Source organism: Erpetoichthys calabaricus, chromosome 2 (assembly GCF_900747795.2).
Source record: "Erpetoichthys calabaricus chromosome 2, fErpCal1.3, whole genome shotgun sequence".
NCBI classification, from domain to species: domain Eukaryota; kingdom Metazoa; phylum Chordata; class Cladistia; order Polypteriformes; family Polypteridae; genus Erpetoichthys; species Erpetoichthys calabaricus.
The window spans coordinates 164,414,698-164,430,688 of NC_041395.2; the positions used below are offsets into that span (position 1 = coordinate 164,414,698).

Consider the following 15,991-nt stretch of genomic DNA (forward strand, 5'->3'; position numbering starts at 1 on the left):
TAATTCTGTTTGGCTCATTTAAAAGGTAAAGAAATAAAAGTGATACATCTCCAGCCTCCCAGCTAAGTATGGAAAATATTCCTGTAAACAGTCAAATATGACTTATTTTAGAAAAAACGCTACCTAGAAATGCATTTTTACGATATAATTGTTTCATAAGTTGAACACTGCAACAATGGCTGCAATACCAATACCAAACCCTGTCTTAGACACAATTGTGTGTTTATTGCAATCATATGAAAAAATACAAAGATGCAACTAAAAAGAATACTTAACTGACGATTGGAATGTTGTAAATATTTGCATCCAAAATGATGTGCAATCTCTCTATCTCAGGGTTTACTATCCCACTGATATTGCATTTATCTTTAATGCTGGTCAGTGATATACAGTGCTGCGCTTTTAAATCATCAGAAGAATATATTTCTGCATATTTGATGTTGGGATAGGATAGGGGCATAGTTGTTTGTGTGGATACCTCACAGGTGAAGAGACCAGAGTTTGAGTCACGATCTCATCAATTTTTGCGTTTACATATTTTCTATGTGTCAGCATTGGACATCACTGGTCGGTACCTCAGAATTCCTCTCAAATTCCAAAGATGTGCATGCTGGGTTAACTGTTAACTCTTAAATGCCCTAGTGAATGTGTGTTATGATATAACAGTACACCTTATAAATACAGCACATTTTCTGTGCTTAATACCGACTACAGGGTTTGTCTTATGGCCTGTGAACATAATTTACATTGCCTTCATAAGCAAGAGGTAATTTAATGTCTGCTGAGCTGCTTCCTTGATTAAGTGGTCATGCACAAAGGGTGTACCACAAGTAAAATTGCTGGAGCAACTTTTCTATGTAAGTCTGGCCATTGTGTATATAATGTTTTGATGTGATTATTAGCAGTGGTACCTATCTTTGGATTGGTGCTTACATATGTCCGGTGTGGTTTTTTTTTTCTACAGGAACTATGGGAAGTGAGGGTGTGTGCTGCTGTCCAGTGCTATTGAAACTGGCACCATTTCTGATCTGGATAAATGGGGCAGAAAATGGATGGATGAAAGTGCCAACACATTCTGATATGTATTCACTGACTTTATTTATTTAGTCTTTTTGCAGTGTACAGTGAAAAATGTTACCACAGCAACATTACCCTATTACTACTATACAACCCAGGTGTTACCAGATACAGTGCATCCGGAAAGTATTCACAGCGCATCACTTTTTCCATATTTTGTTATGTTACAGCCTTATTCCAAAATGGATTAAATTCATTTTTTTCCTCATAATTCTACACACAACACCCCATAATGACAACGTGAAAAAAGTTTACTTGATATTTTTGCAAATTTATTAAAAATAAAAAAATTGAGAAAGCACATGTACATAAGTATTCACAGCCTTTGCCATGAAGCTCAAAATTGAGCTCCAGTGCATCCTGTTTCCCCTGATCATCCATGAGATGTTTCTGCAGCTTAATTGAAGTCCACCTGTGGTAAATTCAGTTAATTGGACATGATTTGGAAAGGCACACACCTGTCTATATAAGGTCTCACAGTTGGCAGTTCATGTCAGAGCACAAACCAAGCATGAAGTCAAAGGAATTGTCTGTAGACCTCCGAGACAGGATTGTCTCGAGGCACAAATCTGGGGAAGGTTACAGAAAAATTTCTGCTGCTTTGAAGGTCCCAATGAGCACAGTGGCCTCCATCATCCATAAGTGGAAGAAGTTTGAAACCACCAGGACTCTTCCTAGAGCTGGTCAGCCATCTAAACTGAGCAACCGGGGAAGAAGGGCCTTAGTCAGGGAGGTGACCAAGAACCCGATGGTTGCTCTGTCACAGCTCCAGAGGTCCTCTGTGGAGAGAGAACCTTCCAGAAGGACAACCATCCCTGCAGCAATCCACCAATCAGGCCTGTATGGTAGAGTGGCCAGATGGAAGCCACACCTTAGTAAAAGGCACATGGCAGCCCGCCTGGAGTTTGCCAAAAGGCACCTGAAGGACTCTCAGACCATGAGAAAGAAAATTCTCTTGTCTGATGAGACAAAGATTGAACTCTTTGGTGTGAATGCCAGGTGTCACATTTGGAGGAAACCAGGCACCACTCATCACCAGGCCAATACCATCCCTACAGTGAAGCATGGTGGTGGCAGCATCATGTTGTGGGGATGTTTTTCAGCGGCAGGGACTGGGAGACTAGTCAGGATAAAGGGAAAGATGACTGCAGCAATGTACAGAGACATCCTGGATGAAAACCTGCTCCAGAGCGCTCTTGACCTCAGACTGGGGCGACGATTCATCTTTCAGCAGGACAACGACCCTAAGCACACAGCCAAGATATCAAAGGAGTGGCTTCAGGACAGCTCTGTGAATGTCCTTGAGTGGCCCAGCCAGAGCCCAGACTTGAATCCGATTGAACATCCCTGGAGAGATCTTAAAATGGCTGTGCATCGACGCTTCCCATCCAACCTGAAGGAACTTGAGAGGTGCTGCAAAGAGGAATGGGCGAAACTGGCCAAGGACAGGTGTGCCAAGCTTGTGGCATTATATTCAAAAAGACTTGAGGCTGTAATTGCTGCCAAAGGTGCATCGACAAAGTATTGAGCAAAGGCCGTTAATACTTATGTACATGTGATTTATCAGTTTTTATTTTTAATAAATTTGCAAAAACCTCAAGTAAACTTTTTTCACGTTGTCATTATGGGGTGTTGTGTGTAGAATTCTGAGGAAAAAAATAAATTTAATCCATTTTGGAATAAGGCTGTAACATAACAAAATGTGGAAAAAGTGATGCGCTGTGAATACTTTCCGGATGCACTGTACATAGCAAATTACACAATAAAGAGGCAAGTCTAAGAAACATTACTGTTTTAGATTAATATTTATTAACTAAAGGGTTAAATGTTTTTAAACACAGCATTCTCTTCCTGAGAAAAATCCATCAGTCAACTAACATACACAAGTAAGCTCATTCAATGATAATTTACATAAACTGTAAAATAACAGAATTATGAATTTGAAATATACTATACCAATTTTAAAATATCAAAGAAACCGAGTGAAGAGAATTTGTATACAAACCCCACTACTAAAATAAGCCAATTGTTGAGTCTAATCCTAGACTTCTACATTCGTTTTACCTTAATCCTCGTGATCAAAAATGTGATTTCTAAAAATGGACGGATGGATTCAAATACAGTTATTTTAAAACCTTATACAATTTTTACGGCTTTTGAAAAAAAAATATTTTCATGAAAAAACTAAATAATCCATCCAACAGGCTGTAGTAATAACGGATTCTTCTTTTTATTTTCCAAAATATGTAAAACTTTAAAATTGAAAAGTTACCCAACATCAAAACCCAGTAATATGTGTTACGGGCATCGACTCAGACTTCACTTTGAGCCCAGAGACAGATTGGAAGTGAAGTAGGAGATGTCTGTTAAAAAGAAGAAATCATTCACGTGTAGCCGTATCGACCCAATATGCTACAGGTAACGTTCAAAGAATTGTCTCCATAAGGAAGCGCATACATCGGAGAAGAAGTGATTTCCGAATCACAGCTAGTAAAACACCATAGTATTGTGTCTCTGTTTCGCATTTTGCAAAGTGACAAAACTACAGAATTCAAAACGCTTGACCATCTGTAACCTAGCTACGCACGAGACTGAGTAGTGGTACCCAACACATTGATACACATTTCCTCGAGGTGGACATTTCAGCAAACCGTATATAATGGATACAGTCATATAAACTAATTTATACAAATGTGACTACAGAAACAGCATTACTGAAGTGGGTTTAACGTCCCATGAGACGCGCTTTCTGTTTCGGTTAAATAATATACTCCCATCAACAGATTGCTGCCAATACAGTCACTGCAGAACTGCTCCGAAATGCATCAACGGGAAAGACAAGACTACAGTCTCCACAGCTTGTTATTTTCTTTTAGCAATGAGAACACCTCTGCATAGAGCAGCAACGAGACGCTGAGCCTGCCGTAATCATTGCCAATTTTGTTTACCTGTATTCTCTTCTTGTGCTTCCTCCGCTCCGCCATATTTCTCCAGTTGTCTCCGTGTGACGTGGACAGGAAGTAAGCTGTCGCGAGAGTTAAGCGCGTGAATTCCTAAAGGCGAGAAGTCACGCGTACTGACGTGTTCAGTTTTGTTTTCCGCCCGAGGTAGGTTTTCCTTCCAACCATCGTGGTGTTCCCATAGCAACCAAACAAGCCGAATGCAAGAACTGCGCGCAAGAAAGAAGAAAGCCGCTATTTCTTACTTTAGACAGGTAGAGTTTGCCATACCTTCAGTGGAGAGATAAATCTGTAATAAAACCGATAATGCGAATAAACACCGCACTACACATTTAAATTGCCTGGTGATGACTTAAGTCGTCTTTAGACTTGCTACAGAATCATATAGTTTTCACTGCTTTGCCATTCTGATATAGTTGAAATTGTAATATTATTGTATATTAAGTATGTAAAATCATACCTACCTAGTATTAAAGTACATTATGAATACATATCACGGGTCTGTAAATTTAAACTCATAAAAAGGTTTTAATTGTGAACTGAGAAGAAATTTAATTAAAATGTAATAAATTTTCTTATATATACATTATTGTTCTGAATCAACTTACCATTAAAATATTTTGTCAAGCTAATATTTTAAATATATATGTAAAGAAAACAACAATACATATTCATTGACTTACATATAACTTTATTTTTTGATAGCAAACCTTGTTTGGTGGCCAGTCTTTTATACACTTTTTCTGGCCCCTATGAATTATCCAGCAGTAGTCGGCCATCATACTAGCATCTGGCATCATTTTTTCAATGTCCTTGATATCCTGATAGAATCTTTTACCCTGTTCTTCATTCACCACTCCAAGATTTTCAGGAAAAATGAATTGAACTTTGAGACTGATGTTGCTAACCAATTCCTTAAACTCAACAAATACATTTTTCACAGTTTCTTTGTAATCTGAATTGTTATTGCTCCCTAAAAAGTTAAAAATTACTTCTTCAAGTGATACCCACGCCTTTCATTCCAGGTCGTTCATCACACCATCAGAGTGTACACAGCAAATCAGTTTTCTTATGTCAGATCTAGCAAAAATGACCCTTTTTTCAATTCAGTTTCGGACAAACCTGTAAACGTTCAGCACAAACACATAAAACAGGCCCCATCTTTTGATAAGGCTTTAACAAACTGCTTCATTAAACCAAGCTTAATATGAAGCGCTGGTAGCAGCACTTAATCTTGATCCACAAGACTAGGTCTGATGATGTTTTTGGCACCAAGCTGCAGGTTTTTTCTAGCTGGACATTCCTTTTAAATCCACTGTCAATCCTTGGCTCTGCTGTTCCATTCACAAAGCAAACATGGCAATTGTGTACATTCTGACTGAAAACCCAGTAAGATACACAGAACTGTCAACTATACTCTGAACTTATTATCTAATGAAACTGTTTTGCTTAAAACATAGATCTTAATATTAAAAATAATTATTTAAATTCACACAAATTATTATTATCTTGAGTACCATACCATTTTCTAAGCCTGCTTACTCCTGAACAGGGATGTGGGGAGGGCCGGAGCCTTATCCAGGAAATATAGGGTGCAAGGCAGGATCAATCCCAGGACAGGGCACCAGCCCATCACAGGGTGAACACACACACACACAGACCCACTAGAGTTAATTTACCATCACCAATCCACCTAACCTGCATGTCTTTGGATTGCAGGATGAAACAAGAGCACCTGCAGGAAGCCCACACAGACACAGGGAGAACATGCAAACTCCATGCAGAGAGGATCCAGGACACAAAGCCAGGTCGGATTACTACAAAGCAGCAATGCTATCACTGCCGCACCATAAAATGAAATATTGATATTTAATTAATTAAATTAAAACTGCAAAATCAATTACAAAAAAATTGTAAAGAAATGTGTGATGGAAAATATTTTTTCATTTTTTAATTTGGTGCCAAAAATATATAAAAATCACATGAAATAATCAAAACAATTTTTTCAGTGTATGCCTGTACATTTTTTTGATACATGCCTTATTACTAAACTCAACAGAATCCGGCTATTTAATAAATTATGTAATAATTAAGGAACATTGCTTTCTTTTTGTCCTTTTAAGCCAGTGGCTTGCAGTTATCCTCTCCCTTAAAAGGCGTATTAGAGTATTTCAAGTGTTTCTGAACTTTTAAAACCTGAACCCCATTTTGGGTCTTTGCAGGCTTACCTGCCTTTTGAGTTTTGGACCAGGAAACCTGATGTGAGGCCTGTTTCTGAGGCAGAACTTTGAAGTCTTGGTCTGGATAGTGTTATTTTAATTTTTGTTTCACACATTTTGACAATTCTGTGTTGAATATTTCAATCCCCCCACTCAGTTATGTGATAATGTCCACTCACTTTCATTTAAAAACAATTATTTACATTAAAACTTTAAGGTATATAAATCTGACTAAAACATATTTAACTTCTTAATATGGAGAATATCAGAACCATGCCTTTTTAATTTAATGCTTCAAATAAATTATAATTGCAGTTAACAAAATATAACCTCAAAACAAATACCCAAGTGAATGGTGAAGCAGTTTGAAAGGGAGCAGGGCCATTGGCTGTGTGGACATTCAAGTGTATGGCAAAGTTCACATCTGCCATGTAAGAGAGCAGATAAAGATGGAGATAGGCCATGGGAATAGTAGCAGATCCACAGTGTGGCAGCATCAAGATAGAGGGCAAGGTGCTCTACGAAACTGTGGAGACTGGCCAAGGTGGCAGCTCCAGACACTATGGGTTACCAACTGATGTGGCTGGTCGGGTCTGTCTGGCAGACTTGGATGCAGTCAGCTTCATGGGATGAACTAAAAAGGAGGGTTTTTTTTGGGGTGGGGTACATCATGCAGGAGTGTTGTGGTTTTAATAATATTTTTTTAATTTAATTAATTACTGGACACACTTGTTTTTATGTCACATTTTTGAAGACTTTTTTTATTGACCTTCAGGGTTTTTTGAAATTTTTGATTGAATTCCCTGTCTTAATAAAACTCCTGAACAATTCCGAAAAGCAAGTCTTGTTTGTGACCTCACTTTCCCTGGTGCATCTTGGTTATGACTACTGATGTCCCTGGAATCAGATGGTGCCATTTAGCTGTGGACATGGACATCACAATTCTGCTAATCTCTCTCGTGGAGAAACCCCATTACTGCTGTTTTTATTATTGATGTTATCCTTACGGTCAGAAAGACAATATTATACCTGAACAGCAGGGATGCCATCCTCAGTACTACAAACTGGAAACTCTCTAAACCTCATCTGTGTTTTAACATGAAGATCACAGACTGTAGTTGAAATACGATACCACATTCGAATAATCCAATGTGGATCTTGATAGCATTCAAGTTTAAACCAAGAATGTGGTAACCTTACTTCACTTAAACAAGTTTAAAGAACAGGCAAAATTCACTTTTGTTAAGGAATGACAATAATAATACACCACTTGATGTGACTGTGATTTGTATGTCAAAACATTTTTACTGATATACTGTATGCTATACTGTTGCTCTGCTTACACAATTTACACCTTTATTTCACTGTATGCTAAATATTAAGTACCTAGCTAGTAATATAAACATTTTTGTTACATGAAGTTAGATGTTATATGAATCAACAAATAGAAGATTGAAACTGCCACAGAGAGCAAACAATTAATGAACAGATAGAGCACAAGGTCAGTTATGAAAGAAAGTCTGTTGGAAAAAACTGAAAAAGTATTAGAAAATGCAAATTGTGCGAACAGTAAAAGAACTATTTATCACGGAGAAGGTTATCGCTTAGATTTGTATTCCAGGAAAAAAGCTGTTTCGTTAAGAAATCTATATTCTACCTCCAAGTCCAAGGATCAACTCTAGGACAAAAGCATCTCTCGAGCATCCGGCTAAAAGCTTTCCGATACTCTTTTAATCTGATCCCCCAAAAGTATGCATTCACCCCTCATTTTTTTTTAAATGAGCATCACTCCAATGTAAGTCAACTGGTGCCATCCCAACCTTCCACTCGCCACTAAACAGACATTCAAGTCTAGAAACTCAAACTCAATTTAATATCTTCAGTATTTTTGAAAAGTCCCTGTCTGACACTTTCAGTGCTACTGCTGTGAAGGATTCTCAATCACAGGAATGGATTTCACCTTACCCAGCTTTACCAGTATGAAGGAAATTATGACCATCAGGTTTAGAGTTCCTTCAAGGTGGTCTTCAACCTCTGGAAAATCTCTTCAGCCTAGGTTATTATGTCATCACCTTTACTGGGAGCATCCACATCCTTTAATTGGTTTTCAAAAACATCTTCCAAGCCATCCAACAATCAGATGTTCAAAGCCTCACAAAACTCTGATCAAAACCAGGTAGTCACCTCTGGTCTGGCTGAGTGGTATGAATTGGTTAAGAGATCTGCAGCTACAGTAATGATTGAGGACTTGAAGACCAACCATAGTGCTCAGGCATCCAGTTCAACCCCAATAGGAGACAAAAAAGCCCATTAGTGCTCAGGCATCCAGTTCAACCCCAATAGGAGACAAAAAAGCCCATCTGAATGCACTTGCTTGACTAATTCCTTCAGCAGAGCCTTATTAAAACTACTCTGGGATACAGTCAATGCTTTTTCAGAGAGAAGAGTTGAAATTCTCATCTTTATTTAGGCTTCAGCTCCTTCACATACACTGCTTTAGTATTCCAGACTGTTTCTTATTCTACTTTATTAAATGGGACGATGCACCTAGAAATTGCTTGTAACCATGTAACTTGTTAGGAAGAATCGACTCTTTGTTAAATTACCAACACAAATACCTTACTTCATAAGTTCTCCGATTGACAATGTTATACTCAAAGTAGGAATAATATAACTTAATAACAGGTTGCACTACTTTATATTATATGTGGTTATTTTCTAATATAAATGAAAATGTCCTATAATACTGAATACTAAAATACAAATAACTTAAGTTTTATATTTTTGGGGCACAGTAGACAGACTTTTTGTTTTTGTATAATCAAACTGATGACAAAAATTTGGTTTTACTATGCTCCATTCTAATTTTGATAATATTTTCCTAACTACTTTCAATTAACTCAAGACAGTGTTTTAACCAGTATATGATATTGAAATTGATGTAAAGAATTAATATTCTACAACATTTGAGGAGGAACAGCAATTAATCATCAAGCTTTTGGGTGAGAACCTTGGGATTGTTAATTTTTCTGGCATTCTGTAGTGGGCAGCATAGTTTATGATGTTTATTTTAACAGTGACCTGGAATTATTACATCATACCGAAACTTCCCAGATTCCCTCCCCACCCCCAGAGGACATACAGTTGAATGTCAAATGCAATGTCTTGTCACTTAACACTGACCACATTTGGGACTTTAGTAAATGGGAAAGGGAAAATGAAATGCATATTTGTCAGCTTATTTAAAACCTGAGGCACTGCAGGAAGAGAAAAGCTCCTGCAATGATGATGAACTCCTAAAATCATATACAACAAGGGTTCCCAAGTTCAGTTCTGGTGTACCACTGTATCTACAGGCTTTCATTCCAACCAGTCTCACCAATGCGTGGGTCATGCTAATGTTTCATCAAACAAATTGTTTGGCTGGCTTTTTCTTTTCTTTTTCTGCATTCAGAAAAGCACTCTAGTATGAAAGTTGAATTTTATTACAATTCACCTTATTTCTGTGGAGTATGCTCCTTAAATTGTATTCAAATACTGACTATTAGTGATGAGCTGTACTGACGCAGCTGCAAATGATACTGAATGTTAGAGCAGAGCCACTACTTCAATGTTATGTTCATTTGTGTGCTAATTAGTAATAAAAGGTTTAACTCAGTGGTCATCAAGTTCAATCCTGCAGACCACTGCAGGTTTGTTGAAGAAAACAGAAGTACCCAGAAAATCCAACACAGCAGTGGAGAGAATACGCAAACTGCACAGTGACTAAAGTGGAATGTGACCCCACGACAGTAGCCACTATGCCGACCACCACCAATACAACAACAAAAACATAAAAAAAGCAAAGTAGTAAAAAGGCTTGATGCAAATCTGACTCCAAAATATCAAGCTATTACATTATTATCTTTACTTTAATTTTTGATATGATTCACTGTTTCATTTAAAAAAAAAAATTAGCCCATTTATTTTAACTTGCAAACACTTTAAAAACAGTTGTCAATACATTCTGCATTCTGAATGTGCAATTTAATTTTTTTTCCTTTCCAACATGTTGTATATAAGAATAATACTGCAACTAGGCCATTTTCAAAAAAAAAAAAAGTCTTTAATAAATCAAGGCCACAGATGCTATACTAAATAGGATTCCCTGAACCATTTAATATTTCATAATAAATGAATAAAAAAAGTTGAATCCAGCTCAACATTTCTCCAAATCCAGCTTAGGAAGAGCTATGTTGTTTCGCTGAGAGCCACACTGGTATCTGAAGGAGCTGCTTGTTCCTGAGGTTTACTGCTTTCTAATTCTCTTGAGCAGGGGCTTCCTAGCAAGTCAATGGCACTGTTACAGTTAACAGGAGAGTTGACATCGGAGGACTGGTCTCCTGGCTTCTCTGTCATGGATGACATAGCAGTAGAGAGAGGCAGATTCATCATGTAAAACATACTGCCCAGTCGGCGAGACACCTGCAAAAATACAAGTCAAATGCAACTGAAGTGATAGATGGGAAGAAGCATCCTTTCAAAAGTGTTATGTATTCATTATAGTCATGGCATTTCCACAAATTCTAACTAGAGTACAAGAAATGTACCTATGTGGAAATTATTGAGCCTACATAGGCTCGTCAGTATGCTGAGCTGCAGCAGACATTTTTTAGGCCATACAGGAGCAAAGTGTTTTTTTTTTTTTTTTTATGAAGTTTATACATAACTTTAAAACAATTCAATTTTGCAGGACAAGAACATACATTTAATATTGCATAATTAGAAAACTTTGTTCAGCTGTTTAAAGGGATGAAGGCAGTGTACTTGACAGATACAAACCGCCATGAAAGGAGGAAAAAGAAAAAAAAAAACATACAAAAGACATATTGTCATAAAATGCCCATTCACACCCATCTTCATCTCATGTAATATAACACACTATTTACACATTCCGGTTTAAACCACACATACAGTATGAAATTACCTACTCAGACTGGAAGAAGCTTATCCTAAGTTAAAAATCAATTGATTTTGCAATGTGAGTTAACTTAAGTAGGCCATGAATAAACCATTATGGATAGTTGAGTAGAAGACAGTGTTAAAACATAAGGTGCAAATATTTAAATTATCATAAATGTTCATTTTAAAATCTTGTATGCTTTTTACTTTATAATCTGGGCTGTGAATGAGTTTCATTTTTGGTATACAGGCCTAGTGCAGTGTTTTCTTATATAAATTAGGAAAGGAGTTAATCTGTTTTAATACATTAAACACGAGACTGTTCTTACAGTAGGGTTGGTATTTGAAAATAACTAGAAACAAACCTGAGATCGAATTTTCAAAGCTGGTCCAAGTTTCAAGCCTAGCGTGTCAAGGAGGTGCTCTTCAGTTAGTAGTGGAAGAGTCTCTCCATCAATGACATGGTCCTTGAATGTCTGTATGCAGTCAAATTTAAACAAGTCATAAAAGAACTGGATTTAAAGACAGCGTGTTTACATTTATCTATAGTGCATCAATTAGGACACAACTGAGCTAAAATTGAGCCAAAAACTAAAAAAAAAAAAACAAAAAAAAAACAGACTTTTAATTAAGCAAAGTTCACAATATGATTCAGTCCATGAAGTATACAAAAATATTAATAGGTCAGCTGTTGCCAAGAATTTAGTGAATGGTGGTCTTCACAATACATTTATATTTCAGACATGTAAATTTTACAAGATATCATAAAGGGCCATTTTCAGTATACATCTCTGCAGTATTCACTTTCTCAACCTACTTTGTCAACTGAACTCAAGCTTGGATCCAAATCCATCCACTCATACTAATAACAAATGCATCCTCTAATGGTATCACTTCAAAATTTTCACACATCAACTTTTTATTGAAAACATCAAGTAGACAGGTGTCCAACTTCAATCCTGGAAGGCTGGAGTGGCTGCAGGTTTTCATTCTAACCTTTTCTTAATCAGTTACCATTTTTTGCTGCACATTAACTCTTTTGCCTTAATTCTTATTGACTTTCTATTTAAGACTAATGCTCTTAAAAATTGTTTTTTTTCTTTAATTAGCAGGAAAACAATAATGAGATACAAAACGAGCCAACACATGACCAGCTAACCCAAGTCCTTCATACAATAAGTGAAAATAAAGAAAGATGAAGATCTCAGTAACGTTGATCTGCTCAAATCCACAAAACATTTTGACACTGCTCTTAGAAAAAAGAAAATCAACAGCTTTAAAAATGTCTCCAATGGCAGAATGAGATTACCATCAAGCCACTGAATTAACTAATGGATTTAATTAACAACAAAAAACCGGCTTCTAATAAAGAAAATGGTTGGAGTTAAATTGGTTGGAGTCCGAGGCCCCCAATTTAGCTGCTCATCTGTTGCTTCACATTATATTTCATTTTGTTTGGCTGCTATTTAAGGAAAAAAGAAGCAAACCAGAGGACAGTGTCTTTAAAAACAAGGCAATTAAAATGAAGGGGAAATAATGAATTAATAGCAGAAACTGGCCACTGATAAAGAAAGTGTCAGGAAAGACAACCTGCAGCCCTTCAGGACTGGAGTTGGATACCCCTGAAGTAGAGGATATAAACTGTATCTTCTATAGGATGAAGGCAAATGGATGTTACTCATCAATTTCTTTGTTTAAAAAAGGACACAAATATCATTAAGTGTCCTTTTCAGCAATTTTAGCAAAATCACCTCACTTATCCTCTTCCATAAGGTCTAATAATACATACAATCATTACCTGTGCATATTCTGAGCATCCAGGTATGTTATTGATGAAGTTATACACATCGTCTACTGTCCATTTGCGAATATCTTCAATGGAAGACATTTCATCTCCATTAATAAATACACTGTGTGCTCCTGCAACAAATACAATCAGAAACATGTTAAAAATGTCCATTTACAAAGTTTGTCCAGTCCCTACCAGTGAACCTTTTATGAACGCACAAGGAACATCAGCAGGAAAGACCTCATTAACCATACTGGTATCAAGAGTGGGGTGTTTAATCCCCAGGAATGTCAGGCAGATAGAAAGAACACAAAGACAATCAGATGGTAAAAAAAATACTTCATCTGTGGGTGTTTTGGGCAAGAAGGCTATATAAAGACAGCTCCAGGTGTTCCAAAAGGAAACATTAAAAAGAGATGGCCAGATTACAGCCTTTATCCTCGTCAAGGTCTGCTACAACCAAAGATGTCACTTTTAAATAATTAAATCAATCCAAAATGTTTGGATTTAGAAGATATACTTGGTTTCCTGTGTATTGGTTTACTGCGCACCACTTGCCAATGTCACCAAAATAAATGTACATAAAAATCCGTGGGACCTGCCATAGCACAAAATTCTGTTGCTTTGTTTATACGTGCACTGAACTGGCTCTTTATGGTCTTGCTGTAAACTGGCACGCAGTTGGTACAAAGTTAAAATTTATCAAGTGTAGGCATGGAATACAGTAGTTGTATTTTTAGTGTATTCAAAGTTCAAAAAGGTTTAGATACATCATGCTTTAATTTAACAGTCCAAAATAAAGCTTTCATTTTCCTTTACATAATCAATACAAATGACAAAATGTGGACAAAACAGAAATTAAAATGATCAACAAAGTCACATATTGGTAAAGTTTCTGACCCTATTAACAACAACTCACCTGGAGGGAGAAGTCCATTGCTAGACACAGGAAACCCAAAAGGTATTCCTGTGTGGGGAACTGCTCCAGGATATGTATATTTATCATGGAAAGATGAGCAAGAATTAGGAAGGTCTTTGTCCACAGAACTGCAATTTGTAGGATCAGAACAACTTTCATGAGTGTTACAGCTTTTTCTTAGCCCCTGTTCGCATTCTTTGTAACTCTTCCCTCCACTGGATGACAAGTCAACATCCATTTTCACTTGGTCCACTTTATTGGTGGACCCATGTTCAGATTCACCTTTTGTTTCAAGCTCTTTTTCTTCCCCTGGAGTTCCAGAGGCCTGGTCCATGACCTTTTCTTCTAGTTGGTACTTTTGTCCAGCTACATTACAGTCTGCATTTTTTTGATTAGAAGCCCTTCTTCCAGACCTACGGACTTTCTCCCTGTGCAGAGTGTTGACAGTTGGATATGGGTGTGAGGACATAAGCAGTGCATTCCCTTGGAGATCCTCTAAATTTGTACGCTGGACAAACAAGTCACTTGGGAGATGCCCTTCCTGAAGCCTGTGCCTCCCCCGGTAAGCTATGGCATTGGTTGGAATGGAAGGATACAGCATTGGTGCTTCCATCCCAAGTAAACCTTTCTGATGTGCACTTTCCATTTCCTTTTGATGAAGAATGGCATTCATCTCCATCCTCAAAGAAGAAAACACAAATAGATTTTTAATAAGTCTATACCCATGCCTTCAGAAACATCAATTCCACTGAAAAGAATGCTAACAAGGTCCAAACATTGAATTTCATGTGTAGCTTATCAATGTGCTATGAGAATAGCCTAGCTCGTATAATGTAAATTACAACAGCATAATAAATGTTAGCTGAAAATGGATATGTTAACACAATACTTTCCAATTTCTGTTTACAGCTTTTAATAATGAGAATCAAAGTTTTCTACCTGGCTAGGTTTTGCTTGTGTATCATTTCTTGGCGACGGGCAACAGAATCCATAGGCTCAGAAGGTAAAAATCCAAAACCTTAAATCAAAAAAAAATAGAAACTGGGTGAATTCTACTAGTATTCAAAGCGCACACCAATCACACCACTCTCAAACTCAGCCTACAACAACAAGATGCCCAACCTATGTAATTCTGTCTTTGCTAAGGAAATCATTAAGAGTGCACAGAAAAGAAACATGCAATACTAAGTTATGCATACTTAATGCAAAATTTCCAACTCTGATCTGAAAATAAACAAAAAGATCAGAATGGAAATTAGTATATGTTCCTAGCACTACTGATCTAAACTTTATAATAAATTATATTCAGTAGAGTTAAATTTTAAAAAATCATTTGATTCTCTTTTGATGCTATATAATAAACTCATAATATGTTTGTGGTAGATTTGTTTTTAACTACAAGCCATTTTATTAATAATTGATGAAAACATTAGATATTTATAATTTTTTCTTAACTTAAAACTCAGTGAGAATTAGTCTTTGGAGGTTAACTCAGTGAAGCATTATAGAAGATGGAGTTTGTTCTAGCACTATCTCAAAGCAGGTTGCAGTCATGCTGTCCTCTTTTCATGCAGGGTGATAGATAGATAGATAGATAGATAGATAGATAGATAGATAGATAGACAGACAGACAGACAGACAGACAGACAGACAGACAGACAGACAGACAGACAGACAGACCGAACTTTATTAATCCCAAGGGGAAATTCACATACTCAAGCAGCAGCTTATTGATAAAAAACAATATTAAACAGTGATAAAAATGCACGTTTAACTGACAATAACTTTGTATAATGTTAACATTTACCCCCATGAGTGAAATTCCAAATGAGTTCACAAACCTGTTCATAATGTAACACAGATTTCCTTTATCATTTGTTGCAACTTGTTTCCCAACCTGTAATCAAACTTTAGCCATTTTGATCTTAGCCACCTCACTGATCAGACACACAACCAACCCAACTGACTTAATCTGGCATCATATCACATGGCGTTACATGGTAAAAGGGGATGTCAAACTAGTTGACTGCTGTTGCTGACCTTGTCGCCTGAGGATGTCAAATTATGTGAAAAGGAACTGCAGGGG

The 15,991-nt window shown here is 36.9% G+C and overlaps 2 protein-coding genes across 3 annotated transcripts in view; both read right to left on the reverse strand.

Moving 5' to 3' along the window:
- The window catches only part of sec62 (SEC62 homolog, preprotein translocation factor), a 35,524-nt gene extending 31,404 nt beyond the window's left edge, over positions 1 to 4,120 (reverse strand). Inside the window, exon 1 of the mRNA XM_028794740.2 lies at positions 4,026 to 4,120. Coding sequence (XP_028650573.1) covers positions 4,026 to 4,061 — 36 coding nt within the window. The 5' untranslated portion in view covers positions 4,062 to 4,120. The remainder of the gene's footprint in view (positions 1 to 4,025) is intronic.
- A 6,020-nt stretch (positions 4,121 to 10,140) lies between these two features.
- The window catches only part of samd7 (sterile alpha motif domain containing 7), a 65,468-nt gene continuing 59,617 nt past the window's right edge, over positions 10,141 to 15,991 (reverse strand). For both annotated transcript variants that reach the window (XM_028794742.2, XM_028794741.2), the window contains exons 9-13: positions 14,845 to 14,923; positions 13,906 to 14,585; positions 12,996 to 13,117; positions 11,563 to 11,673; positions 10,141 to 10,720 (exon numbers count right to left, since the gene is read on the reverse strand). In XM_028794742.2, coding sequence (XP_028650575.2) covers positions 10,487 to 10,720; positions 11,563 to 11,673; positions 12,996 to 13,117; positions 13,906 to 14,585; positions 14,845 to 14,923 — 1,226 coding nt within the window. In that variant the 3' untranslated portion in view covers positions 10,141 to 10,486. The remainder of the gene's footprint in view (positions 10,721 to 11,562; positions 11,674 to 12,995; positions 13,118 to 13,905; positions 14,586 to 14,844; positions 14,924 to 15,991) is intronic.